The sequence below is a fragment of the Dunckerocampus dactyliophorus genome, chromosome 2 (assembly GCF_027744805.1).
Source record: "Dunckerocampus dactyliophorus isolate RoL2022-P2 chromosome 2, RoL_Ddac_1.1, whole genome shotgun sequence".
Lineage (NCBI taxonomy): Eukaryota > Metazoa > Chordata > Actinopteri > Syngnathiformes > Syngnathidae > Dunckerocampus > Dunckerocampus dactyliophorus.
Genome location: NC_072820.1, coordinates 41,476,407 through 41,500,756, shown reverse-complemented (window position 1 = coordinate 41,500,756; position 24,350 = coordinate 41,476,407). Strand labels below are relative to the sequence as shown.

Here is a 24,350-nt window from a genome sequence, read left to right as displayed (position 1 = left end):
GAAAAAGTTATAATTGTGCAAGAATAAGATAATATTATGAGAAAAACTTTCAAAATTTTTGGTAGCATAAAGCTGATATATTAAAGAAAGATGTAAATTTTTAAAGTCGTAATATTATGAAATAAACAAAACAATGAACAAAGCTGTAAATAGACAAATGAAGTGATGATAGCCACACCTGGCGATGGTGTATTATTGCAGCAAAGATGAATTCCTCAATCACACAGATTTAGCCAAATTTCTGAGCAATATTGGAGAGAACTAGGCCTTTTGTGTACATTATGAGTTCAGCTGGGAAGTTGGGAAGTGTCGCATTGAATAATAATTGTAATAATTACGGCTGTCAAGTGATGAGAATATTTAATCGTGATTAATCTCATTTTGTCCATAGTTAACTCATAATTAATCACAATTAATCACAGCTAGAAATAAGTTTTTATCTATAATAAGTAGGGATGTAAATCTCTTTGTGTTAAACGCTTCCATACGTATCTAGATACACGAGGTAAGATACAATTAAAAAACAATATATTTTAAAAACAGAACAATTCGATACAGTGTACAAATGATATGATTCGATATGATTCAATGATTGCATTTGTCGATGTAGACCAGTGGTCCCCAACGTTTTTTGACCCACGGACCGGCTTGTGTTCCCACAAATCTCTCGCAGACCGGTGGGCGGGTTTCGTACATTATAGCTATTTAATTTATGTTATTTATTATGTATTGTGTAAAACTAAGACATGAATAACATCAAATTAAAAGCAGAAAATGAATGCCGACCCACCATCCACCAGTTCAAGTTCCAGACAAGTTTTTCCAGAAAGATTATTACATCCTGTTTGACGTGTGTGGTAAAGGCAGTGCGCTAGCATGAATTAACTTGAGACAAATGTGCACATTAGCACTCAATAAGTCCTCAAAACTTACCTTTATGCATTCCCACATAGTATCAGCATTTGAGACCAAATATGAGGGGAAAGAAAAATGGTAAAAATACAGTAGTAGTCTATCTGTGCGGCATGAGATAAAGTTAGCACACGCACAATGGACATGCGTCAAGTGAGACGGATGTAACAGAGAGAATCCGGCCACTTTTCAAAATAAAACAGCAGAAAAAAATGAAATAATGGAATTTTTTTCTTTCTGTGTGGCCCGGTACCAAATGACCCACGGCCGTGTCCCGGGGGTTGGGGACCACTGATGTAGACGGTAATCTTACATTCTAAAATAAAGAAGCCAGTTGTATAAAAGTGCCATTCTTACAGTATTTTTAAATGTGTAAAAGGGCACATCATAGCCCCAAGCATGGGCCGTGGGAAACATTCAGGTGCAATGATTAAAAAAAAACAAAAAAAACACACACACAAATTAAAAAAGAAATAATTTGTAGATAACTACATTTTTTTTTTGTAAAGCGATATAAATTTTGGAAATATGGGCCATTTTGTCGATTCAAAAAATGATACGTACTGTATTAGAAATCCCACATGCGAGCAGCGACAACTGTTAATAAATAAAGCGTTAACTTTGACAGCCCTACTGTAGTAATAATACATTTCACTTGTGATACCCTTTTTATTCGGAGATCTGAACGGGCTAGACTAGTGTATATTTAATACAGAGTAGTGATTGAATTGCAAAGTAAAACATAGAAGCCAATGTCGCCCTATAGTGTAGTGGCTCACAAGGTGCTATCAGCCCCTAGTTCGCCTTTCAAACAGCCAAGTTGGCAATTATTAATACATTTTCTCATTGGCCAATGAGGCAGTTGAGACAAATTCTGCCTGGCAACATTGGACTGCAAACCTGTGACATGACCGGGGAAAAAAATGCAAATCAGATCATTAAATAAAGACAAAAAAAGGCATTATGGTACTAAAATACAGACAACATATGCTATTTTCACATATTTTATTATTACAAAACATGAAACATGATACAATAACTGCACATACTTAAATATATGGAATGACCGGAGTGGTGTTGGTATACATTGAGTCTCATCTGTATTTCTCAGCCAGCACTGCTGCAAAAGCGGACAGGTACTTGTCCATTGCTGCGTGTAAAACCGGTGTGAAGTCCTCGCCCATGTGAACAGCCAAGGCGACGAGCATACAGTGTGAGAAAAGCTGCAGGGAAGGCAAGTAATATGAGACAAGGAGCAGGGAAGAGACACATTAATGCAACAGTCACCAAAAAATCCATCCGTTATGAGTCAGTTTGACAAAAGCACAATACAAGTAATCAATATTCTGCCTTCATAAAGATTAGAATGCTCAGTTTTGATTAGAAATGTCACAGACATTTGTTTTTTTTAATATATATTTTTTGTATTATTTTGATTGCAGTTCTCGTTTTTGGTGGTGTACAATTACACTGCATCGTAGCGCATGTTTTTGTTTTTGATTATCTTATTTAGCAACGCGAAAGACAATTAGAACCAGAGAAAATATTTCACCTGAAGTGTGAGATCACTTGCAAGTGCACGGTGTTAAACATTGAATTGAATATCCTTCCTTTCTGAGCATCCGGGAGACGGGTCTTTAATTTCTGTCCCTTTTGAGCCTGCAAAACAACCAGCTTTTCACGCTTCTAAGAATCAGTCAGCCTTCTAAAATGGTTAACATGGATTAGCAGTCACAACAAGAGATTGATGCGGAGGACTGACAGTTGCTGGTATAACAGGCCTCTTTGCAAAAATGGAGATCATTCTTTAAAATCAGCTGATTAATTGCAACGCAGTTGTTTGTGAAATGGTTAAAATTGTCTGAAGCATAAGACATTTGAAAGCGATACCAAGCTTTTGAGCGGTGGGGATTCATTATACTGTCAGGTTACAAAGCTATGACGGAGGATTAGGGCCACATTGAAAAAAAAAATAAAAATTTTCAAGAATGAAGTCGTAAATTTATGAGAATAAACCTTTTTTCTCGTGAATTAAAAAAAAAAAGTTGTTATATTACCTTTGCCCAAGTCCCCCCTTTTAATACTATGGCCGTCTCAGGCAATGCCTGCTACGACGAAGTATTCAAATATTCGGAGATTTTGAGAATAAAATCGTAAATTTGCGAGAATAGTCGTAAATTTGCCAGAAAAAACTCGGAATATTACGAGAATAAAGTCGTAAATTTACGGCTTTGAAAAATAATAATCTGAGATTTCAAGAATAAACTCGTACATTTATGAGAATAAAGTCGGAAATTTACAAGAAAAAAATCGGAAACGTGCAACTTTTTTCTTGCAAATTTATGACCTTATTCTCAAAATCTCCGATTATTTTATTTTTTCAATGTGGGATTAATACTCCATCGTACGAAGCTATATCCTTCTTTGGGTTAAAGAAAAACATCTTTCAGTTCTATTAGTTAAGTTTGTTTCAAGAAATTCTGATAATAATGTGCCCGAAAATAATATGGACAGCAATTAAATAGTGGAAATATGGGATTCAACATACTTTTACCGAAGTACATCACTTGCCTCTATTGATTTTAGTGATGATATTTTTGCTGTTTTATTTTTGTTATCATTATTATTTCTTTGCGATGATCTATAATATTATTTGGTATTAAATAGGGCTGTCGAATGATTACAAAATTTTTAATCAAATTCATTACAGTTTTTATATGAATTAATCATGATTAATCAGCATTTGCCGCTATGTGTGAAATATGCCCATTTTTGCTGTATTTTATGAACAGAAGGGTAAATGGCAGGACACAATGATCCAAATTAAATCAAGTTAAAAGATAGCACACATGAAAATGTATTTGGCTAACACCGATCTCTTTAATAGTAGCAGAACATTGTAATCAGAGCCATGAAGAGTTGCGTTCAAAGACACCACATAACGTAAGTTAAATTCAAATCTTTTGAGCGTAGATGTATTTTCTGGGGTTTCTGAACATACTTAAATGCAGCACATTGTACTTACGCAGTAAAAGTTTGGTTAGTAAGACATAAGAATATCCACTTACGGTTTTTCTTTGTCTCTCTGTTTATTTAGACCGCACATACACGCATTATAAAAACGTTGTGTGATTTTCGGAGTGGCAGTGAATGCACCTCGCCTTTGTTAGTGACAATGAGGAAGTGTCGTTCCCAGGACGAAACACTAATTTGTGAGTTGGCGATAGGGTTCATATATCGTGTTGGAATTGCACTACTGTTGATGTGTTCAGGTCAAAATGAAGTTATTAAAGAGCGGCAGACTCTGTGACTCTGTGGGGATGCTGGTGTTGCTCCGTTTTCCGTCATAACAGAGATATGGCTTGACTTGATGCGTTAATGACTCAAAAATTCAAACGTAATTAATGAAATAAATTAATGACTGCCGTTAACACGCGATTATTTACAGCCCTCGTATTAAATGTTTCATTATTGTCATAATTTTCTTTCATTTATTAGCGTGGAGAAAGGAAAGTGAGCCACATTTAATAATTTACACATCATGCCATAAAGCCGGGTGAATTTTCTCAGTCAATTAGTGAGGAAATATGATGACGACAACAACAACAAATATAAATATAATGGAGAAAATATAGATCATACTTTTAAATTATTCAATACATGTTTTTTTCTCATTTTAGTTTAAAGATATATTGTAAAATTAACACACACACATGCGAAAACGTAAAATTGACAAATATTTTGAAATATTTTAATTAGAATCTTATTCTATTACCAAATACTGTGACATGCAGCGTCCATTTTGAGCATCACCGAAGTGAGCAAATTTGGCTCCCTGGACAATAGAAGGTTAGGTACTACAGTACATGAAATTCAAGCTAGCCTTTTCCCCAAAACAGGTACATTTCTGGTTATTTGCAGTACTTTATAGACAAAAACGTCTAAGGACAACCAGCTTCCCCATTATATGTATTTTAACTGGGACTGTGATATATTCATACCACTTTTATATGCAGTGGAACCCGCTTTAAGTCGAAATCCTTCGGATTGGCTCATTCGCGGGGTGTCCAAAGTGCGGCCCGGGGGCCATTTTTGGCCCGCGACTGTTTTTTTTATTGACCCGCAGCACATTCTAAAAATCAAATTTAACAAGAAAACTAAAAAATATATTAAAAGAAAATATTAAGAGAAAAAGTTGGAATCTAATGTGAAAAAGTACAAGTTACAAGAACAACGTTGTAGTATTGTGAGAAAAATGATGTCATTTTAGAAGCCTTTAGAAGCATACAGTTGAAATTTTAAAGAAAAAAGACTTTAAAAAACATGAGAAACAACAAATAAAGATGTAGTTGTTGCAAAATTAGATGGTGGAAAATGTTATAATGTTATGAAAATAAAGCCAAAATATTCTGGGAATAAAGTCATAATCACAAGAAGAAGGTGGGGGAAAAAAACACAGCAAAAATGGAAAAAAATAGCTGTAATTTTTTATTCTAACAAGAAAAAAAGTGACAATTTTAAGAGAATAAACTCGTAATATTAGGAGAAAAAATAATGTCATTTTAGAGTTTAAATATTAAAACAATTTTTTTTCTTTAAATTCGTAATATTATGAAAAACAAACAAAACAACAAATAAAGTTGTACTTTCTGCAAAATCAGGTTGTGGAAAAAGTTATAATTTTACGAAAATAAAGCCAAAATATTATGGCAATAAAGCCATAATTACAATAAGAAGGTGGGGGGAAAAACACAGCAGAAATGGAAAAAAGTTGTATTCTAACGAGAAAAAGTGTAACTCTTAAGAGAATAAATAAATAATGTCATTTTAGAGTTGAAATATTAAAACAAAAACGTTATTTTTTAAAAGTTTTGATATTATGAGAAACATGCAAAACAAAGTTGTCATTTTTGGAAAACTAAGTTGGGAAAAAGTTGTGCTATTATGGGATTAAAGTCATAATGTTGCAAAAAGAAAATATCCAGAGATTATTTAAGAAGAAAGTTGAAATATTTGGAAAGTTACAAAAAAAAAAAGCAACAGCAAAAATGGAGAAAAAAAGAGCAAAGACCGAAGTTGATACTAATAATTGGCTTTCTCAGCTACTGTACATCACAATATATATAACATTTTAGCATATTGCATCCTTTCATTTTTCAGTATGTGGAAAAAGTTTGGACACTCCTGGACTGAGCGGTTCTCGAGATAAGCAGTTGTCGACATAAGCTGTTGTTGACATAACCAAAATGAATCATTGTTTGGACATTTACTTGTGACTTTGGCCGGAGACGTAAGGAGAAGGGGGGGGGTTTGCGGTGGTTTGTTGACATTGTTTTCCTCCATTTATCCAAATGTGTGCATTTTTTTAAAGGGGGCTGAAAGAACGCTTGAGAATTCTACCGTGAAAGACGAAAGCACCTTTGGTGCAATGCTGACGACGCTTTGAAGGTAAGTGGCCGTTCCTTTCCTGTTCCTGATTTGTTTTGAATGATTTTGACATAACCAGGAATCTGCTTTTACAAAAACACTCGAGCGATAATGATGATGTTAACAACACCACAACACATGGCGACATAAACAGATCCATTTTTCATACAAATGATCCCTTTGGGTCGCAAATCTACCCAAGTGGTCGACCATGTATATCGACGTGGTCTTAAGCGGGCACTTTTTAGTAATATGGAGAACACCGTGGACCTAGACTTGATGAGTTGGTCAACTTAGACGCATTGTCATCATAAACGGCTGCAGACAGTATAAACTAGTCCAGACACCTTGAAGTTAGTCGGGTCTATCCGAAGCACGTAGGCATGCAAGGTCTGCAGAGGAGCCAGTGTGACTGTCAGCTGACTGATGTCTTGGGCTCCCTCAGCGATGGCCAGGACAATCTTCTTCCCGTGGGAGAAAAGGTGGGCGGAGCCTGGGCTAATGTCTAGATGGGAAAAGTATGTCTTTGTGCCGGGGATGGTCGCAAACATTCTTGAAAACACACAAGCAAATCAAGTGTAAAAAAGTGTAATACATACATTTTGAAAAATCTGAATAAAAAGGAGCTAACTCAACGCTAATGCTAACAAAACATCACACACCCTGAGCTAAACATGTAAAAGCACGGCATGCGAGGTCCAGTTCTTCCGTATAGTGTCTTTAATCTTTCAAGTGGTTACAGTGGTGAGTGAATGTATGTCAAGTCAATGTTTCTATGCATCAAAGCACACCAAACCAGTGACAATACTACCATTTTTTCAACAATACTAGATTCAATACTAGGTTGATTGAACCTACCAAACCTACCTAATGAGCGCGTCAGATCCAATGTATTGCGCCACAGGTGTCAGCCCTCGCCACACTTCTGCAAGTAGCTCTTTCTGCTTCTGGGACAGCATTGCAAGCCACTCCACATGGAAAAAAAAAAAGATCCGCCACTGGCTATCAAAAGCGAGAAGATTCTCTATCGTGTTAATCAACCATTTTATCATAAGGTTAAAAGTGTAGCATGATAGAGATGATAAATTATTTCCTTCTTTCTGGGGTAAACTGTGAGTAGTGGTAAAGGGTGGAAACTAGTGGGGGTGTTTTCCCTCCCCTGTGTTATCGGACAACAACAGAGGGAGGGTGGGGAGTTGCACAACCTCCTTGTTATCTTCTGCATGACGTGCATCACTCTGCATATACTGTAGCTTCTATAGCATGACTGTGACTCAAAGCAACAGCTGGAGAGGGCTTTTCCCAAGATTGGCATCTCCACTCCCCAGTCCAGGGACCCCTTCTACTGGCCCTCTCCACTGTGACGCTTCTCATGAGCTCTCACTATAGTTTAGGAGGCAGTTGCTGCAGTGGTTTTGCACATTGTTCAACTTATTTGTTATTAATGGATGTTATGACCAAATGGATGCTGGTTGACTCACAGTTTACTCAGATTAAAAAAAAATGTTTCCCATAGGAAATAATAGAAATATCTATTACAAGGTCAAACTGTTGCCAATATAAAACTGTACAGGAAATGTTTTGAGTAACATTTTAACATTATTAATGTCATTGAAGTGTAAAAATAAGTTAACCACTGAAAAACATAACAACTGGCAAAATATATATGGCAACACTGGAGTTTTGAAGTTACATCCTTTTTACTTTTGGTGTACAACATACAATCGTCCCTTTTTTTTAGCGGCTAATTTGGTTCCAGACACACCCGCGTTAAATGAATTTCCGTGATATAGGATTCAATGTTTATAAACGGAATATTTTCATAGTTATAGCATAGAAAATCTGTTTATGGCTGTCTAAATACAGTATTTAACATTATTAGAGCCGAGTAGACATGAAATAAGACCCCTATAGTCACCTTCACACTGCTATTATTCATTGTTTACAACACACTGCGCGACTCTTATGCTGCAGGGACTCGAGGCGGTTGCTAGCTAGCGAGCTAACCAGTCTGAAATGTATTTCTTCTAAACTTAAGAAGCCAAAAACTTACCACTTCCACACGGGATGGGAGGAGAATTCTTTTTTTTTCACTCCCATTGTGTCGGACATGCCATGACTGACTTCATAACTTCATGCAGTGTTAAACCACAGCATTTCTTCTACTTCCCTTTTTTATACAGTGTCATAATGATTGTAAGACTGGAACCTCAAACATTAAATGATTATCGCTCCCTCGCTAAATTGCGGTTTTCAGAAATTAATTAGTAAATAAATGATCGCTGGTAGACTATGGTCTATTATTAGTCAAAATATATTGCAATACAAGTGATATGTAGTATTCTGGTCACTAGATAGCAGTAATGACACAAAAAGTGTAGACAGTACCTTACATTACATTACTTATTCCTGAGGCTGTTCCTCGTTTTAAAATAAATGGCATCAAAAATCGACACAAATGATGGCAGCGAATGTCGAGGTTGTACAATTTGGAATTCCATCAAAATCTTCAAGAAAAATAGGCCTAATAACGGAATGAATAACGGAATTCCAAATCATCACCATTTGACTATAGAGGTACCATTGTAGTAGGCCAAACCCTAAATCAGGGGTGTCCCAACTTTTTCCACAGTGGGACCGCATCCTGAAAATCAAAAGCTTTTATGTATTTTAAAATTTTACATTTAAAATTATTTAAATATAATTCATATTTGTATTAATTAATGACAATGAATATAAAACTATAGTCATTATATAATGATAATATAGGCAAAGATAATATATAATATTATATAATGATAATATAGGATAAGATTTGTGTTGTTAGTATCAACATTTCAGCTTCTTCTCTTTACATTTTGCCTTGTTGCTCTATTTTTCCCATTTTGCTGTTTTTTTGGGGTAAATTTGATCTCTACAGTGTGCTGCGGACCAATAAAGAACAAGCTGCAGGCTGTAAATGGGCCCCGGCCACACCCCTGCTACCTTTGAAAACAAGACAAGGCTGGATTTGTCTATTTTTCTGGTTACTTATAAGACATATTTTGTTTTATTAATGTTTTTTGTAAATATATAACCCTTCATGCTTTCAAAATCTGGGGGAAATAGTGTTTTTTTGGCAAGATATATTATTTTACTCACACCCTCCATATACGCCGTGTGTGGAGTGCGTTGCTGCAAGGGTTTTGACATTTGCATGGAGCTAACACCTGTATGTTGCCCCCCCATGTAGCTAGGAATTAAGTACAATCGCCCCTTGTTTATGGCGGTCAATTGGTTCCAGACCCGACCGCAATAAGTGGATTTCCGTGAAGTAGGATGAAATATTAATCAACAGAATATTTTCATAGTTAGAGCATAGAAAATCTCTTTATGACTTTGTGAATACATTTTTGTGATCATTATTAGAGCCCCGTAGACATAAAATATCATGTCGAACAGTGTTGTGTCTAAGATACTTTCATGTCTCATCAATGTAACATTACTGACACCTATTGACCAGAATACTGCATAGAACTTCAACATTCAATATTTGTTGACTAATAATAGGCCATAGCCAACCACGAAACAGTGACCATTTATTAATTAATACATTTTACTGTAGCCTAGTTCAAACTAAATACATTGGAACATATAAATACATTTGAGAGACGTTGAGAGGTGAATTAACACCACTCTTGATGACTGTTTAACACTGGAACAGATTCCATCTACTATTTCCTATGGGAGAAATTTGTCTCTAAATGAGGACAGATTGGGGGTGTTTGTATGGCAAGTTTGTCGTGGTGTTTAACTGGGCTGCTATGTATTGGGAGGAGTTTAACAATAATTAGAACATCACACTTACAAATCCAAAGAAAAGACGCCAGTGTAAGCTACAGTGAGTCATACACAATGATTTGTTGTACAATAAAGTACAATTTTGGAAAAATTCAGTTCATCAGTAAACTAATACATCCTCCGAAGCCCCCAGGGGACATGGGGAAAAATCATTTTGATGGGTAAAAAAAAACAAAAGATAGAGATCACGCTCGCAAAAGTTTTGTAACTTGTTCTGACCCCAAATTTGGTCGTGGACTTCCGTCCCACATCGCAAACAGGAAGTCATGCTCTTGAGCTGTTACACTACGACGTCATTTCTCAAATTCGGTGGCTATTACAAGTATCAGCTCAATGGTGACACTTTGATCAGGAATTATATTAGACACTATAATATTTAGGAGGTACGAAGGCCAAACTGTGTCTGCGTGAACGTCAGCTTGTCGCGGATGTTTGCGTTGAATCTTTAAATTAAGAGCAGTGCATTCCTTGAGTTTCTGACGTGACAATGTTTACTTATAAGACAAGCAGCGCACACGAGTGAAAGAATCCGATGTTTGGCTAATCAATGTATTTTCTTGTGAGTACCAGTGCATAAAGAGATGTGTTTCCAGGACACTAGCTAGGACCGGATGTTGATGAGCCGAACAACCATCACGGATCATTGAAAACTAAAGTTACAAGATCACTTTATACCTCTGCAGTTGTGCGGTAAGGGATGCGCAAATGCAGAAGATGGAAATGAAATGATGCATTTCCAATCGATTTTTGCTATGTGGAGTTACTGGAAGTATGTTGAGCAGTTAGAAATGGCATAATATTGTTTTGCAGCATAGATATTTTACAGGCAAGATTATCTTGCAAAAAAAAAAAAAAAGTCTTTTTTTAGCCATCAAAATTATTGTCCCCCAATGTCCCCTAGCGGCAACATCCAAAACAGAGAAAGTGTTTGGTATACACTTTGCACGGAGCAGGTTTTTGCTGATAAAGTTTCTAAGCTGCTGCTATCTGCAAACGCTGCAATGGGTGTGAGACCTGCAGCGGGCCTCTGATAATGTTGCACACGCTAATGACCTGGCATCAATGAGTGCATATTTACATGCCAATTATTTGATCAAAAATTCTGACATCAGACGCACAGTGAGTCAGGAGTTTCGGTGCCAATATTTAAACACTTGATGGTCTTAGCAAATGAGTAAGAGAGGCTCTATATTATGCATTATTCATTTTTATCCATTATTACAAGCATAATCTAATCCAGTCACCCATGATTAGAATTATAAATGAATAGAGAGGATAAGATAGATTCAGGTTTCAGCTCTAGCCAAGTCAATGTCTTATAAAAAGTCAATAAATGGTAAACTATGAATTTGTTCATTTTCTGCCGCTGCCGGGTGAGCTGGAGGCCACACCAGCTGGCTTTTGGGCGAGAGGATCATGCGTGTTATTTGCTCCAACTCATCCACTCCTCTCTTCATTCACTGTATGATTTGTTCCTTCTCTTCATTTCCCCTCTTGAGCGCTGACTTTTCTCTCTTCTTCGTAACTCAACCCTCACGTTACGGGTATTTTAATGCAAACTTTTCCCACGGAGGGACACATACTGAAAAACTGAAGAATGCAAGGGCCAGTTTAATATTCATAAAGCAGCACATGTCGATATGCAAAGAATTGATATGTATTTATAGAAAAAACTGCACTGAGCTTTGTGATCTAGCATGAACTTCGGTCTTTGCTCTTTTTTCCCATTTTTACTGCTATTTTTTATTTTCTAAATATTTCAACTTTCTTCTTACATAATCTTTGTAAATGTTATTTTTATATTATTGTGACTTCATTCCTATCATATTATAACTTAACAAATGTTCCAAAAATTACAATTTTGTGTTTGTGCTTTTTATATTACAACTTTTATAAAACAAAATTTTTTCTTTTTTCTAAAATGACCTTATTTTTCCTCATATTTCAAGTTCATGCTTGTAAAATTGCATTTTTTTATGAAACATTTTTCTCTTAATATTTGGACTTTATGCTCATAAAATTACAGCTATTTTTGCAGTTTTTTTTTTTAATTTTCCAAGTATTTCAACTTTGTTCTTGTAAATTTTCTTCTGTTAATTATGACTTTATGCTCATATCATGCAACTTTTTCCGCAACCTAATTTTCCAAAAATTACAACTTTATTCAATGTTGTTTCACATAATATCACAACTTTAAAAAAACTTTTTTTTCTTTAATATTTAAACTTTCAACTAACTGGTTGGGCCACCCTTAGCAGCAACAACAGCAATCAAGCATTTGTGATAACTTGCAATGAGTCTCTTACAGCGCTGTGGAGGAATTTTGGCCCACTCATCTTTGCAGAATTGTTGTAATTCAGCCACATTGGAGGGTTTTTCAGCATGAAGCACCTTTTTAAGGTCATGCCACAGCATCTCAATAGGATTCAGGTCAGGACTTTGACCACTCCAAAGTCTTCATTTTGGTTTTCTTCAGCCATTCAGAGGTGGACTTGCTGGTGTGTTTTGGATCATTGTCCTGCTGCAGAACCCAATTTGGTTTCATCTTAAGGTCACAAACAGATGGCCGGACATTCTCCTTCAGGATTTTTCATGGTTCCATTTATCACAGCAGGTCTTCCTGGTCCTGAAGCAGCAAAACAGACTCACACCATCACACTACCACTACCATATTTTACTGTTGGTATGATGTTCTTTTTCTGAAATGCAGCGTTACTTTTACACCAGATTTAATGGGACACACACCTTCCAAAAAGTCAACTTTTGTCTCGTCAAACCACAGAGTATTTTCCCAAAGGTCTTGGGGATCATCAAGATGTTTTCTGGCAAAATTGATACAAGCCTTAATGTTCTTTTTGTTCAGCAGTGGTTTACGCCTTGGAACTCTGACATGCAGGTCGTTTTTGCCCAGTGTCTTTCTTATGGTGGAGTCATGAACACTGGCCTTAAGTGACGCAAGTGAGGCCTGCAGGTCTTTGGATGTTGTTGTGGGGCCTTTTGTGACCTCTTAGATGAGTCGTTGCTGCGCTGTTGGGGTCATTTTGGTTGGCCGGCCACTCTTGGGAAGGTTCACCACTGATCCGTGTTTTCGTCATTTGTGGATAATGGCTCTCACTGTGGTTCGCTGGAGTCCCAAAGCTTTAGAAATTGCTTTATAACCTTTTCCAGACTGATAGATCTCAGTTACTTTCTTTCTGGGGGCGCGAAACAGTGGGGGAATCACTTTTTCACACAGGGCCATGTAGGTTTGGATTGTTTTTCTCCCTTAAAAATAACATGTTTTATTTAAAAACTGCATTTTGTGTTCAGTTGCGTTGTCATTGATTCATATTTTAATTTATTAGATGATCTGAAACATTTAAGTGTGACAAACATGCAAAAAATAAGAACTCAGAAAGGGGGCAAACCCTTTTGCACACCACAGTACATTTAAACAACATACGATCTGCACATCAGCTTTGTGCTGTATGTGTCAAAGTGTATTGTTGTGAGTATTATTAGTAACATTTAAGGTTTTTACATTATGCCTTTTTGTCTTTTTTCAACTTTTTCAACTTTTTTAAAGTTTCGTTGTTGTTTGATTGTATTTTTAAAATGTTTCAAGGGTCGGTAAAAAAATAAGCTGCCTCCGCAAATGGCCCCTGGGCCGCACGTTGGACATGGATAATGTTTTTCTTTTCAACAGCAGTGCAAATATACATCAAATAATCCTGTAGTTGTCATTTTTACAATAAAAAAAGCCCTGTTAACTATCTACATGTATTTATTATTGTTGTCCTTACTATTATGCAGTTTTGTTTACAGGAAAGCAGAGGCATGAAATTAGAAAATGTAGACTGTGAGAACATTAGGCACTTTAAAGGAAATGGATGTCTACTTAAGAGACAAATGGTTTGGATCAACTGCTCATCCGTTTGCAATGCTCAACTTGGCCACTGTGGGGAGCTGTTGGGTCAGTTTAGCAAAAGTTGAAGCTTTTAGCAGTGACTCAAATTTTGTGTTGTACTAACTTCATTCATGTCTTCATTTTTAAATGTTTTTATTATATACAGAAAAATAATAAGCACTTCATAAGTGTTATATACTTTGGGTAAAACATCAAAAGTCATTTAAAAAGCAAACTATTTCAAAATAATTATAGATGATTACAATAATACAGAACCACAAAGCAGCAAATTTGAGTCACTGCTAAAACATTTGGACACAGCTTTTGTCAGCTGTCTTCATTTAAGAATGGCACAACTTGTGACATACACACACACACACACACGCACACACGTACAGTATTTGACCCACGTTGGTTAAAGGATGTTTGCGTTCAGGTCGTACTTCTCGCAAAACTCGTCTGTGATTGGGATGCAGGTGAGGTATTCGCACCAATCGCACTTCACAGGATAAACATAGAAAAGGACAGCCAAGGTTGAGACGAGACCGAGGAACACCAACAGGAATATGCAGATCTGGACCCTCTTGCGGTACATATCTAAGCGCCCAAAGCTGTAAAGACAAAAAAAGATCAAATAATCATAAATGACGTTAAATGACGTCGCACTCACACTCAATTCAATTTCCGTTCAATTGCACCGTGCTTGGGCCCAATTCACACCTAAAGCATGGTACTTTTGACTAGTTAGCAAACTGCATGATCCATGCTCAAGCGCAACACATTTCCCCTTCTCTGGCACAACTGGAATACAGAAATCCCTCGTTTATATCGCGGATAATTGATTCCAGTTTTGGTTAATTGGGTGATAAATGCATTTCCGCAAGCCGGATAAATGCCGCATAAATGCAAATCAGATTCCTTCTTCATAAATGGAATACTTTTGGAGTTACGGCATAGAAAACCTGTTTATGACCTTCTTAATATGTTTTTTAACATTATTAGAGCCCTCTAGAGATAAAATAACACCCATATAGTCTGAGAAAATAAGACGTTTAAGACGTGATCGTGGGTGTCGCAGTAAATGTGTAGTACAATTTAAATCTTTATATTTTTTTTACTAATAATAGGCTGTATTGGACCCCAGAACAGCATGATTTATTAATTAATATATGTTTGAAAAACCGTGATAGAGCAAGGCCGTGAAATTCAAACTGCGATGTGGCGCGGGACAGCTGTAAGAAGGCCGGGGCATGGCACAACTGCATGCACGGTTGCTGAGAACAGATTTGCTGAGTCATGGAATGACTGAACGCGATCGTAATGATAATAACAATGTTAATGACGATTGAATACCATTCGAAATACTGTATAATCAAACCTCTGTTTTCGTACGCCACAGTTCTCGTATGATTAGCTTTTTTGCCAACATTTTTGCCCAGATTTTCATGCAATATTGCACGTAACAAACTAGTCCATATACAACTGTATTGTATTGTTCCGCGAAATCAAGTTCCTAAACAAAGCACCCTACGCATGTTGACTCACTGTCCCGTGCGTTTTTTTTTTTTTATTGAGTGCGACTGCTAAATAACCCCCCATGGGGCCAAATAAAGTTGCGAGTGCCAGCAATCTGATAAAGAAGGTAAGGAACACTACTGAAGTCAATCTCGCCTTGATGGAACAGAAGTCCACATCAACATTCTATTCATTTGTCATTTACAATGATTTTGTATTGTTTTCTGTAAGTAAAACCAATTATTCTCTATAAAATGTATTTTTTGTTCATATCTTTGGTTGTCTGGAATGGATTCATTGGATTAACATTATTTCCTATGGGAAAAATTGCCTTGGGTTTCATACATTTCGGTTTTTGTTCAAATGCATAATGAAAACCCAATTACCGCTGTAATAGTAAATAGGAATACTGGAAATAATCCCAAATCAAACCCACAGCACGCTTTCGCGAGTGTGCAGTAGAGACGCCATTTAATTAAGGTGATCGGTCTTCTTGCAATTAATGACAGCCCCTTGCACAAAAGAAATCATCCGAACTATTTGAAATAACACAAAAAATAATCCACAATATCAAGGAAATTGCACTAGTACAGAAAAACAGAATTAATAGGACAAGCAAAAGGGCCATAGCACGAATGCTCAGTGTGAGTGCAAGTCAGCGGAGGCAGGAGATGGACGGGACGAGTACGGCCTTAGATATAAATGAAACACGCTACCAGCTAAATTCACCTACCTGATGTAAGGCAGGAAGGCAAAGGATAGGAAAAATCCTGAGACAAAACCACAGATATGGGCAAAGTTGTCAATCCAAGGAAGCAAGCCAAAAGAGAAGAAGAACACTGAGATGGCAGACAGCTTCGCAAACGCCCGCCATGGCCTCTCAAGGATCTGCCAGCTCTGAAAGAGCTCCACAAAGAGACACGCCAGGATGCCAAACTGACTACCAGCAGGACCCACCTAGGAGAGACGTAGGACAAAGAGGGAAGTGGGAAGGGGTATGGTTAAAAGTACTGGGACATTTGTCCGTTACATCTACAAAAATTGCAAATATGGAGTTGATCTCTCTTTTGGAGCCCAGGGACCATTTGCGACCCACGGATGCTTTTTAATTGGCCCACGGCACATTAAAAAAATATAATTAAACAAGAAAACTAAAAAAAAACCCCCCAGAAACAGCAGAAATGGAAAAATCAGCAGTAATTTTATAAGAAGAGAGGCAAAATACAGTGTTCCCTCGCTACATCGCAGTTCATCCTTTGCGGACTCACTCTTTCGCTGAATTTTTTTTTGTACTTTTTTTTTTTTACAGTTCTGGTTAGCTAAGGGACTGCAGACCAGCGTCAATCAATCTCCTCCGTGCCTTCCTGCGCAGCACAGAATGGTTACTTCGCGGATTTCACTTATTGCGGGCTATTTTGGGAACCTATCGCGTGATAAACGAGGGAACGCTGAACTGAGAGAAAAAAGTTGTACTCCAACAAGAAAAAGGCATACTTTAAATGAATAAGGTAATATTATATGTACAAAAAATGGCGGGATTGCTCTTTTGCTGCCTTTGCCCCGAAGCTTTGGAACGCCACCTTTTGTTGCTTTGAACTTCCACCTGCACTACGGTCTATGCTGGAGCGATCAGTTTTTAAATCTCATTTAAAAACTCATCTATTCAGACTGGCATTTGACACGTGATCAGTGTAGGTATTTTAGACGTGACTCTGTAACTAATGTGCATCTATTTTTGTTTTCTGTGTTCTTACTATATTTTATTAAATCTTCCCTGTTCATATTTGTTTTAAGCTGTTAAATGTATAAATACACTTTGATTTGAATATGAGAAAAAAAAAAATTAGAAGCATAAATGTGAAGTATTTAAGAAACAACCTTTATTTTTTTTTAAGTAGTGAAAAACAAACTAAACAATGAATAAAGTTGTAATTTTTGGACAATTAGCTTGTGGAAATAATCATAAAATAATAACATTAAAATAATAAGGGAATAAAGTCATAATTACGAGAAAAGAAGTTGAACTAGTTGGAAAATTTTCCCCCCAAAAACAAGCAGAAATTAAAAAAAAAAAAGTTTTTAAAAAGGCTTTAATTTTACCAGAACTTTACCAAAAATAAAGTCAAAATACAACGAGAAAAAAGTAATATTGTAACAAGAAAAAAGTTGCAATTTTAAGAGAAGAAACTCATAATATTACGAGGAAAAATAATGCATAGAGTTGGAATTTTTATGGCTTGACTCATTAGAACATGTCTTTGTGGACTTTTAAAATGTGCATGTTGACAAAATAGATTTTGTACCTCCGCCCTGTAGGGCAGAAAAATGGCCGAGGCCAAGTTGCCTGTGATGCCACTAAGCATGTAGATGATGGAGATTCGCAGCCAGCCAGCCAGCTTCTCCAGATCTCTAAGTATGGTCATTTGGAATAACACTGACACCAGACAATGTAGGACCCTATGAAAAGAAGACACACTACTTCAAAACCCCAAATACTTTTATGTATTTCATATCAGACACCATATGGGCTCTTTAGATAGTGAGGCCTGTCAAGAGACTTTTTTAAAAAGACATTAAGGTCACCCAGCATGAAGAAAGAGGGCCAGCCACAGTCGGGAGAACTGGTCTGGGATTTCTGGGTTGAGGAAAGGAAGCAGACCGCACACATCATCCATGCAGGCAACCTAGTGGAGAATGAAAGGAGGAAATGGCTTGAATGCTAAACTGACTTGAATCACACATTCGTGACATCCTGCACTGTGTGGTACATCTCACATGTAGAAAAATGCTGATTTCTTTTTTTTCTTTTTTGCTTGAGTCAAATAATAGAACAAATAAACACAGGCAGAACACATCATAACATCATCAAATCTTAAAATGAAATTTCATTTTAGATTATGTGGGGTTGCCATAGAAACACCAGAGGCACTATTCTCTGTATTGCTGGTGACTGTGCCACCCAATCAAGTTCTTATTTTCTGGTAAAATTGCTGCATGTTTCTGCTTTAAATAGTATTTATTAAATATGTGTGTGTGTGTGTGTGTGTGTGTGTGTGTGTCTTACTTGTGAGCAGAGAGTGGCTTCTTCATGGAAGTGGCCATGCATAAATTCACAATACTCTCTGGAAGTGATTTCACACCTATAAAATATGAATATCAACATTATTAATAACAATAACAACATTAATGATGATGATAACAACAACAATAATAGTACAAATGACAATTATAATGATACTACTACTAATACTGCTAATGCTAGTACTGCTACTACTAATAATAACAACAATAATCATAATAAAATGATAATGATAATATTATAACAACAACAATAATAAGTATTAATAATGGTAATAATAATGGTAATGGTAATAATAACAATTAATATGATTATAATGGCAGTAATACTCCTATTAATGATAAGTATAATAATAATAGTACAATGAGTAATAATATAATGTTAATAATGATAATAATAAAAATAATATGAAAGAATATTTATCAGTATTTAACACATTGTTTGTCACTGACCGTCAAAAATGCATACATATTTTATTTATTTTCCATCCTGTACTATTTTTTTAAATAAAATAATTAACATTATATATTATCTCTAACATTGATGCAATGAAACATAAATAATTAGATAAAAATTTTAAAAAGAAGGTCATGAAATATAAAAATGTAACTGTTCAACCTACTATTGAGACCGTATACTTACCGTCCTTTGGTTCCGATGCAGCAGGGCCGGCCCGTGATGGTACAGTCAATGTGGGGGAGGTTGGTGTGATTCCCAAAATTGTACCTTGTGCAAATCTGCGGATGAAACGTGAATGTCGACTGTCAAATACAAACTGGTCCATGTTGGCTGATTTGAATGATACATGACACGATTCTCTGTCACATCTCCGCCACTCATATCTTTATACTCGTCACAACCTTGACACGCTCCTTATTTTGAATCATATGAGTCATTATGAGTTAGTTGGCCTTCAAGCTCAGGCTGAGACCTTTTTTTTTTACTCTTAATACCAGTTGTGGTTTTTAAATGATTTACTTCTGAGTGAGCCTGCAGGGTTTTCTGGGGTTCAATTAAAGTAGTTTCATGTACCATTTTGTGTTGCTGCACCCTAACTTTGAAATCTGTAACAAACGTACAGTACAGTACACGAGCTTGTTGAACATGCAATTGCACTCACTGGCCACTTGGTGATGTCTTCAGGCCACTCATGAGGCGAAACAGAGGCAGGCTCCTGACAAATCCTACAAAACAGAGAGAAAAAGTATTCCTGTAATATTGTAACTTTATCCCCATAATATTGAAACTATTTTGTGGTAACTCATACGAGATTTACATTATATATTTTAATATTACAACTTTATTCTTGTAAACTTATGCCGTTCTTTACTGTAGACAAAAGTTTTATTCTCAAAGTATTGCATTTTTTCTTATAATGTTGCAAAAATATTCTTGTAAGACTGACTTTTTTCAGCGTTTCCAAAGTGCATATTCCTAATTTCTTATTTTTTTACTGGTTTGTCACACTTAAATGTTTCAGATCACAAATGGAAAGATTAGTCAATGAGAACACATTTTGAATGCTATTTCTAAATAAAAATATATTTGCATGCTTTTGCCTCTATATAAAAGTGGGTCACGACTTAATGACCATGGGAAAATGTACGTCCCAGGATGAGACCAGTCGAGGACCCCTGGTTTAAATCAGTGATCCCCAACCCCCGGGTCGCGGCCCGGTACCGGGCTGTGGGTCATTTGGTACCGGGCCGCAGAGAAAGACAAAATTTCCATTATTTCATTTTTTTCTGCTGTTTTATTTTGAAAAGTGGCCGGATTCTCTCTGTTACATCCGTCTCACTTGACGATGTCCATTGTGCGTGTGCTAACTTTATCTCATGCCTCACAGATAGACTACTATTGTATTTTTATCATTTTTCTTTCACCTCATATTTGGTCTCAAATGCTGATACTATGTGGGAATGCATAAAGGTAAGTTTTGATGACTTATTGAGTGCTAATGTGCACATTTGTCTCAAGTTAATTCATGCTAGCGCACTGCCTTTTACCACACACGTCAAACAGGATGTAATAATCTTTCTGGAAAAACTTGGCTGGAACTTGACTGGTGGATGGTGGGTCGGCATTCATTTTGTGCTTTTAATTTGATGTTTTTCATGTCTTAGTTTTACACAATACATAATAAATAAGATAAATTAGATTGCTATAATGTACGAACCCCCCGCCCCCCATATAATAGTTTTATTATTTAATAGTCTATAATACTATTCATAAATAAAAAAAGATCAAATATAAAATATGCATAATGTAAAATGCATTACAGCAAACTGGCACGTGGCTTATCCAACAGCATTAGTGAAACCTTGTAAGTATCTACTCCTTCTAAAGCAAAATATACTTCATTTACAATGATTGACTTACATTTTGATGAAAACATACACACCAGCGTGACGTTACCTGGGATCCTGATGGCAGACTGCACCGTATTGGCGTGGTTTATTATTCAGATAAGTAGCACTGGGGTGTTGAGGCCACTTTACCCACAATGCCAAGGTGGTCTACGGCAGTAAAAGAAGAGAGGAAATAATATTGTCAGTTGAATCATGTGTTACTATTTAGAGTTAAATAAATAATGAATTCATTGCTGCTGTCAGCGAGGTGTGATGCTTATCATGGTGAGCAAGTCAATCTAAACCTGGGGTCACCATCTCTTTAACTGGGCAAGAAATAGCCAACACTGAACTTGCAGTGGGCTTGTCGCACAGTGAAATCAACAGGGGGCAGCACTTGACAGAACACTAACTATACAATCACGGTGCAAACATAAAAGTGACAGCACACAACTTTTTACACATCAAGTGCCGCAAGGCATGCTGAGAAGCTGGAAGTACTTCCAGCGATGATGTGTCAGAGAAAGTCCAGAAACCTGGCAGCAAGAAGTTGGCAAGAAAAGCCTATGTTTTGAAGAACCATTCATGTTCTCAAGAACCGTTTATGTTCTGAACTGTTATTAAGAATCATTTTGCAGGTATTTTGCCAGTGTATTAAATACTAACATAGCCTTTGGTCAAATATGTACAGCATAGCTCTTGAATTCAGATTGCCTTTTATACAAGTCATGTATTCACATACTGAGCACTCGTCTTGAGAGGTCTGTAAGCAGCCAGAGCGATCGTTCCTCACGCAGCATCCTGACTCTCTTTCTTTAGCCCTCTTCTCTTGGACCAGCCTGTGGATCTCCTGATCCTGACGCATGCACGGGGAAAACTTTGCTCCCAAATGAATCAGCGCCTCCTTGCAGAAACATCAAAATGGTGTTGAGCTTGGTAATGTCATGCAGCCTAAACACCTCCTCCAACAATCATGTCAGTTTAAATATATTTTTTTATTTTATTCACCATTAGTACTTTTGGGGCAAGAAACCACAATTGGCAACTTGAGTTGAAACAGGTCCAAATGGACACGACATTCATTCATTCATTTTATTTTCCTAAGCTGGGTCGCAGGGTAAGCTGGCGAGAGGCGGGGTACTCACTCCACACAGAGCCGTCTGGACACTAATTTGATGAATAATTCAAAACATAAATTACAATATGGTGCAAAAGTTATCTGATTACAGGAGTTCAGTTCAGACTAAGAGACCAGTTAAAGGCTCAGGGAGTGTTTTGCAGTTCTTTTGCTGATTAAGAAGTAGTTGATAATACAGTATTGAACTTTTTGACAATTCACATGTTATGAGAATTCAATCAGCAAAATATTAAGAATTGAAATATTCCACTTACTATAGAATATAAGAGTTTCACTTACTGATTAAACTACTGAAATAAATGAACTTTTCAAAGATTATATATAGATTTTATATATATATATATATATATATAATAAAAAACTTTTTAAAAACAAGTTAGAATAATAAAATAAAAATAAAAAAGTTAGAATAGATGGACAAATATACTGTATTGTAATGGTATATTATTAGAATTAAAAAATTAGAATTTAAATAGTAATTTTGCAATGAAAATGTTAGTTTTGACGAAAATATTTTGTTAAACAGCAGTCTTTTTTTCTGTTTTGTGACATTTGTGACGTTACATGTTATTTGTTGCAATTGTATGGATAGATAGGTAGATACTTCCAGCAGCTCTGCAAGTTAGAATAATAAAATAAAAATAAAAAAGTTAGAATAGATGTACAAATATACTGTATTGTAATGGTATATTATTAGAATTAAAAAATTAGAATTTAAATAGTAATTTTGCAATGAAAATGTTAGTTTTGATGAAAATATTTTGTTAAACAGCAGTCTTTTTTTCTGTTTTGTGACATTTGTGACATTACATGTTATTTGTTGCAATTGTATGGATAGATAGGTAGATACTTCCAGCAGCTCTGCAAAAATGTCATAATGAACTTCATCACTTAAATCACAAAATAGAATCAAGCAAAGAAAGGCAAGACATGACAGACAAGAAAAATAAAAATTTGAATAAGAATAGATAACAATAAATCAACCAATAAATATGGGACAGATCATATCAAGTTTGTAGTGCAATAATACATACTGTAATGAATAATAATAATACAACATAACAGTAATACATCATGATTTAATACTGTAAGTCCAGTCCTTTGTATGTTTTTATTGCTCCCCTTCTGTTGTATTGAAAAGCCGCATGCCGTGGGGGAGGAATGATCTGCTCGGTCTATCAGTGGAGCAGGGTAGTGATAGTAATCTGCCACTGAAACTGCTCTTCTGTTGGGAGACGATGCTGTGCATTGGATGATGCTGGTTGTCCATGATGGAAAGGAGCCTCCTCAGTGTCCTTTGCTCTGCCACACGTCAGGCTGTCCTGCTCAGTGCGAAGGACAGAGCCTGCCTTCCTCACCAGTTTGTCCAGGCGTGTGGCGTCCTTCTACTTGAGGTTGCTCCCCCAGCACACTGCTGCATTCAGGAGTGCATTCGCTACCACAATCTGGTAGAGCTTCTTGCATATATGAAGTACAGGCGGCTCTGCCCTTTTCTGCACAGAGCATCTATGTTGGCAGTCCAGTCCAGTTTAACACCCAGATGCACGCCCAGGTATTTGTAAGTGTGTAACAGGTTCTGGGTGTGTCTCCTAAAGTTCACCACCATTTCCCTGGTCTTGGTGGTGTTGAGCTGCAGGTGGTTTGTGTCGCACCAGTTGACAAAGTCCTGGATCAGTTTTCTGTACTGATCCTCCTGTCCATCCCTGCTACATCCCACGATGGCCGTGTCGTCTGCCTACTTCTGTATATGGCAGAGCTCAGAGTTGTACTGAAAGTCTTACGTGTACATGGTAAACGGAACAGGAGAGAGTTCCCTGCGGTGCCCCAGTGCTGCTGGTCACAGTGTCAGGCCTACAATTCCCCAGTCGCACGTACTGAGGTCTGCCAGTCAGGTAGTCTGTGATCCATGCCACCAGGTGTGATCCTACTCAGGAGCTGAGGCTGGTTGGTGTTAAAGGCGCTGGAGAAGTCCAAAAATATAATCCTCACAGTACCACTGCTTCTGTCCAGGTGAGCCAGAGATTGGTGGAGCAAGAAGATAATGGCGTCCTCAACTCCCACTTTCTCCCACCCTCTGCAAACTGCAGAGGGTCAAGCATGTGGTGGCCTCAGGTGATGGAGCAGCAGCCATTCCATGGTCTTCATCACATGCGATGTCAGGGTTGTCAGCTCACCAGGATGTGGTCTCTTTGGGACTGGAATGAT

General features: G+C 36.8%; 2 protein-coding genes across 3 annotated transcripts in view; both read right to left on the bottom strand.

Moving 5' to 3' along the window:
• Window positions 1-1,958: 1,958 nt before the first annotated feature.
• zgc:163057 (Hemoglobin subunit alpha-D-like) lies at window positions 1,959-14,642 on the bottom strand. Of its 2 annotated transcripts, XM_054761342.1 has the most exons (4): window positions 14,509-14,642; window positions 7,207-7,307; window positions 6,687-6,891; window positions 1,959-2,135 (listed from the first exon to the last, which is right to left on the bottom strand). In XM_054761342.1, exons 2-4 carry the CDS (start codon window positions 7,296-7,298, stop codon window positions 2,007-2,009), a joined length of 426 nt encoding a protein of 141 aa, XP_054617317.1. In that variant the 5' UTR covers window positions 7,299-7,307; window positions 14,509-14,642; the 3' UTR covers window positions 1,959-2,006. The 2 variants fall into 2 exon arrangements, with proteins under 2 accessions (XP_054617317.1, XP_054617309.1); XM_054761334.1 differs by lacking the exon at window positions 14,509-14,642 and having other exon boundaries at window positions 7,207-7,391.
• The window catches only part of rhbdf1b (rhomboid 5 homolog 1b (Drosophila)), a 28,687-nt gene continuing 18,808 nt past the window's right edge, over window positions 14,472-24,350 (bottom strand). Inside the window, exons 11-19 of the mRNA XM_054761321.1 lie at window positions 21,750-21,911; window positions 21,075-21,175; window positions 19,780-19,843; window positions 19,302-19,396; window positions 18,645-18,720; window positions 18,164-18,264; window positions 17,884-18,037; window positions 16,314-16,537; window positions 14,472-14,676 (exon numbers count right to left, since the gene is read on the bottom strand). Of these exons, the coding sequence (XP_054617296.1) occupies window positions 14,481-14,676; window positions 16,314-16,537; window positions 17,884-18,037; window positions 18,164-18,264; window positions 18,645-18,720; window positions 19,302-19,396; window positions 19,780-19,843; window positions 21,075-21,175; window positions 21,750-21,911 (1,173 nt within the window). The 3' untranslated portion in view covers window positions 14,472-14,480. The remainder of the gene's footprint in view (window positions 14,677-16,313; window positions 16,538-17,883; window positions 18,038-18,163; window positions 18,265-18,644; window positions 18,721-19,301; window positions 19,397-19,779; window positions 19,844-21,074; window positions 21,176-21,749; window positions 21,912-24,350) is intronic.

Coding starts and splice junctions, on each gene's coding strand:
- zgc:163057 (XM_054761334.1), bottom strand. CDS start 7,391: ATGATAAAATGGTTGATTAACACGATAGAGAATCTTCTCGCTTTTGAT. Junction 6,892..7,206: donor GGATCTGACGCGCTCATTAG/GTAGGTTTGGTA, acceptor TGTGTTTTCAAG/AATGTTTGCGACCATCCCCG. Junction 2,136..6,686: donor TAGACCCGACTAACTTCAAG/GTGTCTGGACTA, acceptor CCTTCCCTGCAG/CTTTTCTCACACTGTATGCT.